The sequence below is a fragment of the Elephantulus edwardii genome, unplaced genomic scaffold, assembly GCF_000299155.1.
Source record: "Elephantulus edwardii isolate Elephantulus edwardi_28Jun2011 unplaced genomic scaffold, EleEdw1.0 scaffold00226, whole genome shotgun sequence".
Classification (NCBI taxonomy): domain Eukaryota; kingdom Metazoa; phylum Chordata; class Mammalia; order Macroscelidea; family Macroscelididae; genus Elephantulus; species Elephantulus edwardii.
This window is the reverse complement of record NW_006399976.1, coordinates 3,786,005-3,796,055: the sequence shown is the minus strand read 5'-3', so window position 1 is coordinate 3,796,055 and position 10,051 is coordinate 3,786,005. Positions and strand designations below refer to the sequence as shown.

The 10,051-nt window shown below is 42.2% G+C and overlaps 1 protein-coding gene across 1 annotated transcript; it reads left to right on the top strand.

Annotated features, from left to right (window-relative positions):
• The first annotated feature begins 383 nt into the window (after positions 1-383).
• CASP14 (caspase 14, apoptosis-related cysteine peptidase) lies at positions 384-3,816 on the top strand. Its single transcript, XM_006898347.1, has 6 exons — positions 384-410; positions 1,671-1,820; positions 1,917-2,142; positions 2,328-2,444; positions 2,719-2,822; positions 3,709-3,816. The coding sequence occupies exons 1-6, from the start codon at positions 384-386 to the stop codon at positions 3,814-3,816; spliced, it is 732 nt and encodes a 243-aa protein (XP_006898409.1).
• Positions 3,817-10,051: the final 6,235 nt, after the last annotated feature.

Below are 10,051 nucleotides of genomic sequence, written 5' to 3'. Positions count from 1 at the left end.
TGCCCTATTCATTAACCCAGGGATTTCTTAGGACATACCAGTCTATAACAGTTTGGTGAATATAATGAGAGGATAGGAAAGGTCTTAGAAGGATAGTTTTGCAGAGAGGGTGTCTAGAAGAAGTTCTGGGGACATCCAGAGAGGAAAGAAACCACTGGAGTGTCACGGCAAAAAATTTTCATGGACTATCATCTCCTTCCCATGTCTAACCCTATCATGCACTAAGTACCATCGCTAGTACTATTTATCTAGTCTCATAAATTCAGATAGACAAATTTCTCTGTCCTTAGCCCCTCTGCATTTTTCCTAGATACCCTCAGCTTGTCTTCTCTTGGTCTCCAGGATACAAACAAGGAGACTTTTACACAGAGTTAAAGAAGAAAATGAGTGATCCTCAGCCTTTGGAAGAGGTAAGCTGGGTGCAGGCTAGAAGGGTAGGAAACTTTTAGGATGGAGGTGAGGGGTTTAATGTTTCAGAGATGTTAGAAGAAGCCAAAATCAAGATCTAAACACTGAGCTGGAAGGCACCTTGAAGTTAAAGAAACAGACTCAGAGATCAGGGAGGGGTGTGCATAGGAGAACAGATATCTTCCAATGATTGACTTAATACTATGCTAGTCAGTATTCTGCTTTCTTACTAAAAAGAAAATTATATCCCAATATTCTTATTCATAAAGAGATTAAGTAAGGATCTCAGTATTTGCTTCCAAAATTCTGAGACTCTTATAAGTGAGGAAGCAGTGGAGGGATGCTCAGAACATCCCTGGGAAGGATAGGGAGGGAGATAAAGTCATCACGTGTGAAAACTGGAATGGACAGAGCAGGCTTCAGACCTGTACATAAGGTCACTGGTGACTCAATGGCACATAACAACAACAACCCATACATTCAAGTCTGCATTTAGAAACTGAGGCTTAAAGAGGGGCAACGTCTTGCTCAAGTTCACAGAGAGGTTGCAACAGAGCCAGGCTCTAGGTTGAGCTTCCAGATTTGGCATGTAAAATACAGGCTGTCCAATTACATTTGAATTTCAGATAAACAACAGATAATTTTATAGTCCAAGAGTGCCCTGTATAATATTGCTATGAGTATATTCAGTTACAAGACATTATTACCAGCTGCCCTTGAATTGATTTTGATCCATGGTAACCCCATGTATCAGAGAAGAATTGTGCTCTGTAGAATTTCCAGCAGTTGCTGTGTTTTTGGAGGTAGATCACCCGGTTGGTATTTTGGATATAGATATTCCAAGGAATCTCTGAGTGAACGTGGACTTCCAACCTTTTGATGTTCACTTAAGCATTTGCATCTCTCAATGCTAGCTGGGACTTACTTAAACTCATCATTAATGTTACTGTGGTTCTTAGTTACTGTCAAGTAATAAACAAAACATTGCTGGTCCCGCACCATCTATGTGATCATTGATATGTTTGATCCCAGTGTTTTGGCTATTGTGTCAATACTGACAGTTTCCTTCATTTTCACTGAGCCCCTTATTAATCATGGTGTCCTTATCTAGCCCTTGGATAACCAATCATAGTTGTTCCTTATATTCACATTTAGGTATTCTGTATTTTATCTGGCCATTCTAGCCTCAGTTCTCTTAATTATATCACCTATTTCTGTCTGACCTTTCTCCTTTTGCTAACTTCTATTGCCTCTTACTTCAGGAGTCATACGATATGTCAGGCACCCGCCTGGCCCTGACACTGTGCGTCACCAAAGCCCGGGAAGGTTCTGAGGAAGATATGGAAGCCCTTGAACATATGTTCCAGCAGCTGGGATTTGAAAGTACCATGAAGAGAGACCCCACTGCCAAGGTATTGTGCGACCAGCTCAGATTGGGAGTGGTAAGGTCCTGGGCCAGAGGGTAAGCCCTGGGACCCCACCTGAGTCTGGCCATTCCTCTCCTCCAGCAATTCCAAGAAGAACTGGATAAATTCCAGCAGGCCATGGATGCCCGGACAGATCCCATCAGCTGTGGCTTTGTGGTACTCATGGCGCATGGGTTAGAAGGCCAACTCAAGGGGGAAGATGGCGAAATGGTCAACCTGGATGACCTCTTTGCTGTCCTCAACAACAAGAACTGCCGGGCCCTGAGGGGCAAACCCAAGGTGTACATCGTGCAGGCCTGTCGAGGAGGTGGGGACCGACCCAAGAAAACAGAACTTGGATCATGGAGCCCAGAGTTACCTATAATCAAACCAAATTCCAGATCCGGTGCCCAAACACCAGTTAAGCCTTGTACAGCCTCCCTTGTGCTACAAGACTGGGATCTTCTTGTATCCATAACTTTTTCTTTGCTTTCTCCACTTCTTCTCTTTCAGAGCATAAGGACCCTGGAGAAGTAGTAGGTGGAGATGAGGTCATGATGATCACAAAGGACAATACTAAAACCATTCCAACCTTCACGGATTTCCTACACATCTTTTCTACCATAGAGGGTATGTGCTATTAGTCCACCCAGGCACCAGCTGTAGCCTTGCCTCTGGTTCCCGCCTGCTCCCCCATTGCACTCCCCCTAAGTCTCTACTTTGCAGTCAGCCCTCCTACGAATCATCTAAACATCTATTCATGTCTGCATTCAGCCACCTGTTTGTTCATCTATTTGCCTGTCTATCCATTCTCCCATTTACCCGTCCATTCGCTGATGCACCACCTTCCCTCGCTGCTAGAGCTTCCAAGCCCACCTCATCATGATCTCTCTGGAATCCCTAGGGTACATTTCCTACAGACATGACAAGAAAGGTTCCTTCTTCATCCAGACATTGGTTAAAGTGTTTACCGAGAGGAAAGGACCCATCCTGGAGCTTCTGACAGAGGTAAGGAGAGTACCTGGACCTCTGTCCAGTCTGAGAGGAAACCAGAAGGAGTTGGCCTTTCCCAAACTTTTCTCCATGTTACCCTTCAATGTCTCAACCGTGAATCCAACCTGGATTCCAACACAGATTTTGGAATGTACATCAACCAGCAATGATTTCTCCTAATGCCAAGATACCCCAAACCCTCAGTATTGGAGATGATTTAGAGGGACTACAGAGACACTTCTAAAAACAAATACCCATATAATCACCCTTTGGATTTAACCAACTGTTTGGACAGTTTTTTTTTCTGTCTGTGTATTTGATTATGGATTAGGAAAATACATGCAAAAAGAATGTTCAAGCAAGTATTTTCTAGATAACATTGGGGCAGATTACTTCTCAATCTGCAGTGGACCATTTCAAATGGGTCTACCACATGACTTTACTTACATCTTTCGTGAACAGGGATTCATCTGTGAAACTATTCACTACAGATTAGTAAATAGGCACAAGAAAGACCTTGCTTGCCTTGTGCACTGAGTGTTCTGTCCCTGTACCCTGTCTCTGAAAAGAAGCTTTGATTCTGTGGGAAGGTGTTGTAGGATTGGGGGAGAGACAGATAGCAGCCATGCCTAGAAGCAGAATCTTTGATGTGATGAAAAATATGACATCATTCACTACAAATTAGTATGCAAACACGAGTAAAGCAGATGCTTGCCTTGGATATTGCATAATCTGATACTGAATATGATGATACAAGGTGAGGCAATAAAAGGTTTCTCATTGTAGGACAAGGGTACCCACCTGATTTCTCACACCCTGTTTCCTCGCCTTCTCCCTTTAAGCATATTATCCCGAGTCCCCTGGGGGCCTCGCTCCAAGAGGACCATCTCTGTTGTTGCAGGTAACACGGAGGATGGCTGAAGAAGAACTGGTTCAGGGAGGGAAGGCGAGGAAAGTGAATCCTGAAATCCAAAGCACCCTTCGAAAACGTCTCTATCTGCAGAAGTAGAAAAGGCAGGGAGGAATTTTTCTTCTGGTTTCTCTGTCACATATACTTTTGAGGTAGCTCTCACCCTTCCACAAACATCTCCTTTTCCCAAGACACCTACCTTGTCACACTTCTCATGCTGGTCCTTTTTCCATCTATCCCTGTCCTTCTTAGAGGAAGCTGGCCAAAATAGAAAACAAGGCACATATGGGACATGAACATCGTCTCCCTCAGGCTGAACGCTCTACCTCAATTATTGTAACCCAAGATTCTCTTACCCCATTCTCTGATCCTGGGCTCAGTTGAAACCCTTCTTTCTCTTATGACTCACACCCATTCGAAGGCAGCCAATGAAAACACCATCTTTTGCTCTGGCAAACCAATGCCCACACATTACTTCACTCAAATCAAAACTTTCTGACTCCTGAATCTCATCTAGAGTTATAACTGTTTCCTGCTCCACTCCAATCTCTCAGTGATTCCTTCCCAACCAATGGAGATTCAATCAGTAAGAACAATTCTCTAAGACTTCTCCTAGGCTTGCAAGGGAGTGCAATGACACCATTTTTTTCTCAGCTTACAGACTCTATCTCTGTCTTATGGAGCAGTCTGAGGGAGATAGCTCTCTCTCTCTTTCTCTGCTAGCACACCTCCTCATAAGGTTCTGGACTCTCTTATGTCCAGGAAAATCCACGCATTCATCTATTCTTGAAATTCAAACTATCCAGCATTTTGTGAACCAGAGCGTGTTTTTGCATCTGTGAAACATCAGCTGATATCATCCTGTTATTTTGAAATCAGTGGAATAAAGTCTCTGACAGGTTAGATGACTTATCACAAGCCACACTTTTAAGTTTTCCCTGGCATCTTCAAACTCAGACTTCAGGTTTAGAATGCTGTGGTTAGCTTTGAATCCTCTTTTGTTACATCCTTTACATGCCACCAGCTATCATGCCCAGCCCTGCCTGAGTGATTTTGAAATGTCTCTTATTCCAGTCTTCTTTTCCCTAAGACCTCACTCACTAGACTCAAATTCATCTTGTGTCTGCATCTTTATGATAGCTTTCTTCCTTCTCTCTCTGCCACTCATCTCACCCCTCCACTCTGTCCTCTGTGTCATTCACAAAAGTGATCTCACTAGAACAATCAAGACACAATTACCTCGTATTATTTGTTGTTGTTATGTGCTATCCGGTTGACTACAACTCTTAGTGACCCTATGGACAACAGATTGGGACCTTGCCTATCCTACGCCATCCTCACAATCTCCACCTTAATATTTAGAGACAAAGATTGAACTCCGCATCCTGATTTCTCACACCCTTATGACTCCATTTCCAAACAACAATGAGCTAAATTAATCTCCTATCTCCCCCACCATGAACTCATTCTTCTAACAAAGCCAGTCCTCTACTTGTCCCTTCTAACAAGGCAGGACTTCCTTTATACATCCCTTTCCAAGACTTTATTATCATTTTCTCAAACTAGAATGACCCTTCCCCTTTATCTACCTTTCTCTACCTAATATCATTTCCAGTTGATACTGGTCTCCTACCTAGAACATGCTAAAGATTACAATTTCTTGAGAGCAGGGAATAAGTTTTTGTACCAATATAATGGTGTTCAATAAACAGTTGACTAACTTCAAAAGAATATCTTGGGTCTTTTCTTTGTGCTTGAACTTCATAGTTCTGATGTGAAAGGATTTAGTGGTGAACAGTTGCCTCACAATTGTATCTGTCATAAGCAGAGAATCAGGTGCTTCCTTCTGACTCATAAAAACACTTAAATTTGGAATTTGTGAAGTCAGCATCATACTCCTCTGCCAGATGGTTCTGTTTTAGATGATTTCTCCATTTCCAAGAATTATCCAGACACAGAACGGTGGATTTTCAGAACCATCAAAGACACTGGTGATCAGTTAGTTACTACTGGCTCACAAATATTTGACAAGTGTATCACCTCTCTCTATCTCGGTTCCTACGACAGACACAAATCAGCCCCATCGTCTTTCGTACTAAACTCAGGTGTGGCCTTAGAAGTCTTCCTTCTCTTAGCACCCCAAAAACAATACCTGTCTATGGGTATGGGCATGTTGCCCTTGATCCAGGTGAAATCCTCAATTTGAGGAGTCAACTCTCACCAAGTTCTTACTTGGCAGACCTAGGGCTTCTCATGCATGGAAAAGCAGTAACCAAGGTGGTGGCTGGAAGTGGCTGAGAAAGTGGCTGAGGCATGAGTGAGGGCATGAGACAAAAAGGGCTTGGGCTCACTGACCTACCCCTGGGAATGAGAGAATGAAGGGACGTGGCTGGTAGTCAGGCTCTGAACTGACCAGGGAAGGGACATTTATATTTCCACAGGAAGTAACTTGTGTGAAATACAAGGGAACTTTGACTTGGTGTCAAAGTGAGATGATTGCTGCGTTTTTAGACCTGTGTGCACAGTTGGCACCATGAGAATGAGTCACTAGAGGTCCCAGGTCACCCAAGACAGACCCAGATCATTCTTCCGACTCAGCCTGTACTCACTTCCATCACCTCTTACCCCTCCCCCTCAACAATTTCTTCATGGAAATTTCCTTGTCAAACAACCTAGGCAGGTAAATCTTTATGGTTCTTTACAGACTTTTTCTCCAAAACACAAGTCATTTTTAAAAATGTTACATTGATTCGTGTACAAAGTTCATATACATGTGTTTCACACTGTCCTTTATTCACATTGTATTTCATACAATCATTCCCATGCATTATGTTTTATAAAATCAATCACCATCAAATTATGTCCTTCTTTACCCTGTCTTTCTAGATCTCCACTGCATCATTCCCATTTCCTTTAACTTCCCCCTCATCAAATTGTACAACCTTAAGATTTCACCCCACCCACCCTCACTCTTCTGTTCCCACCCCTTTCCCCCCATGGATCCCCATACACATTTTCACTAGTTATCCTGCTGTTTTTACAATAATGGTCCTGTGCCGGATTTATTCCTATGAGACTGAGTTATAATGCTCTCCACTCAGCATAATGCCCTTCATTCTCTTCCAAGTTACGTAATAATTTTCAAAATCATTGTTCCTGAGAACTGCACAGTATTCCGTCATGTGACTATACCACAATTTCTCAGTCCATTTGATTGTGGTCGGACAGTTGGACTGTTTCTACATTATAAGCCATATTTTTAAAGTTATGCCTTTAATGATTTCTTTTAAATGTTCTTCTTCCACTAAATGGTAGGCTGCAAGACTCAATTCTGCTGTCATAAGCCACTGAGCCTGGGGGACCATTTGTCACTCACTGCTCTATCACCTAAACAATGCTGACACACCAGACCAATTTCAGGCCTCAAGATGGGAGAGATTAAAAATGTGCACTACTACGAATGAAGTTCTAAGGTTCTTGGCAACTCGAGGAAATCCACAGATTAAGATAGGAGTGGTGCAAATGGTCAGCGTGCCCATTTGCAAAGAAAAAGTTGGAGATTCAAGTTATATACAGAGGTATATCAAAGGAGAGGGGGGAATTAATCATGAGGTTGCATAATTTGATGGGTGGGGAATTAGAGAAATTGAAAGAATCTGTTCTGGAAAGCAATGTATTTGAATTTTGTAAATAAACTAGAATAACAACAGCAACAACAGATTATCCAGGAGGCTGGGCTCTATGAGGAGAAGTGTGACGTCAGGATTAGTGGAAGATATATCAACAATCTGCGTTATGCAGATAACACAACCCTGCTTGCTGAAACTGAGGAGGACCCAAAACACTTGCTGCAGAGGGTCAAGGACTGCAGCCTTCAATATGGATTGAGGTTCAATATTAAGAAGACAAAGATTCTCACCACTGGACCAATTGGCAGCATCAGGATGGATGGTAAAGAGATTGAGATTGTATACAGCTTTAGTTTGCTTGGCTCCACAGTCAACAGTCTTGGCACCAGCAGCCAGGAAATTAAAAGGTGCATTGCCATGGGAAAGTCTGCTGTTAGGGACCTCTCCAAAGTACTGAAGAGCAATGGTGTCTCTCTGGAGACTAAGGTGCATCTGATACAGGCCATGGTCTTTGCAATCACTTGCTATGCATCAGAGAGCTGGACAATGACTAGGGAGGATAAAAGCAGAATTGATGCCTTTGAGCTGTGGTGCTGGAGAAGAGTATTGAGAATACCATGGACTGCTAAGAAAACAATCTGGTTCATCCTGGAGAGGGTTAAACCAGGCTACTCCTTGGAGGCAAGGATTCTGATGCTTCGTCTGACATACCTTGGACATGTTGTCAAGGAGGGAACAGTCCTTGGAAAGGGGCATCATGCTTGGGAGGTTGGAGGGACAGTGCAAGAGAGGAAGACCCTCTATAAGGTGGATTGATTCAGTGACTGGGGTAACCGGGGTGGGTGTGTAAGAGACAGTGCAATTGGCACAGGACAGAGCAGGGTTTAGTGCTGTTGTACATAGGGTCGCTATGAGTCACGAATGACTCAATGGCACACAACAACAACAATAATAAAAAGAACTGATCTGTTTCTAAAAATATTAGCCACTACAGAATAGTCCACAAGAACAATGTTCCACATTCTACTTTAGTGAGTAACAAATGCAGTATTAAAAACTTGTGAGCAGTGATTCAAGGTGTAAACTATTGGCCTCTCCTCATCTGGAACAAAGATGAAAATCAAGGACTCATATATGCTGCAAATATATCATTTAACAAATGGAACATTTTAAAAAAATGAAGACTAATATTCCAAAGGACTAAGACTAATAGCCATGTGAACTTTAGTCTCTAGGACCCTGAGAACAATAAGTACATGGCTCCTGACTACTCTTGATGACTGCTCTGAAAGGAATCACAATAGAAGTTCCCTGGTACAGTGGGGGGAGAAATGTGGACTAAAACTCAAAACCATAAGAGAGATTAGACATCCTAGTCTAACAAAGACTGGTGCAATTCCTCAAGATTATGGTCTTTAGTCACCATTTAAGCCTCAAACTGGAATTACATCATAATTTAACTTCAATCCAAATAAGAGACAAGCCTATAAAGTGAATTTCAAAACTTCATCTTTCATACCCTGGGCATGTTGCTAGGACTTGGAGGACATCATGCTTGAAAAGGTGGAGGGTCAGGAAAAAAGAAGACCTCAACCAGACAGATAGATGCAGTGGCTGCTGCAAAGGGCTCCCATATGGCAAAGGATAGAACAAGGTTCGCATCTGTTGTTCATAGGGTCACCATGAGGCATACCTGACTTGATGGTACCTTATAATATAACAACAAGATGCTCCATAAACTCAGAGGAGAAAGTTCTCCTTAGAGCAATCAGTCATAAATGAGCAAAAAAGGCAACATTTTCCAAGAGATACAGCTCAGAAGACAGGAAAGGATAGAAAAGAAGGACAAATGGAAAACACAAAGAGAAAGTTGGAAGAATACTACTACAACATGAGAATTATAACCAGTGTCATATAACAACGTATATTAATTGTTCTCTAAATTTTCACCATAAGTTAATAGAAAACTTTGAAGAGCAAAATTCTACCCTAACATGCATAGGTCTGACAATAAATTAGAGCCAATTCACCAACTGACTATGAAATAGAAATAAATTCATCTTCTTATATCCATTAAGTAATTGCATTTCATTATGGTCACATTTTCTACACTAAAAGCTAGCAATGGCCATAGCTTTTTTAAAGATTTCCCAAGTGACTTGATGGCATATTACAACAACAACAACAACATGGCTTCAAGGTAAGTTTGTTCTGCCATGTTGGTTTTCCATAAGATTTTACCATTATGAGGCGCTAGAGTCAGACAAACAGGAAGGCAGAAGAGAAGAAATGGAATTTGCTTCTAGATACTCCAGTTTAAGCCTAAGCGGATCATCTAAGTTTCCAAAGTTTGTTTCGGTTTTCCCCACAAGCAGAACCAGCACTATTATGCTTGTCCTTAAGTGCCATCAAGTCGCGTATGACTCATAGTAACCCTACGAACAACATGAAAAACCATCTGTCCCAGCCTGTCCTATCATCCCTGACACATTTGAGGCCATTGTCTAAGACACTGTACGAACCCAACTCGTGGGTCTTCTTCTCTTTCACCAACCCTCCACTTCTTCACCTTTCCAAGCATTATGTTCCTGTCCAAGGAATAGCCTCTCCTAACAATATGACCAAAATACGTGAGATGAAGCTTCACCATCCTTGCCTTCAAAGGAGCACTCTGGTTGTACTTTCTTGGATCCCCTCAACACTAC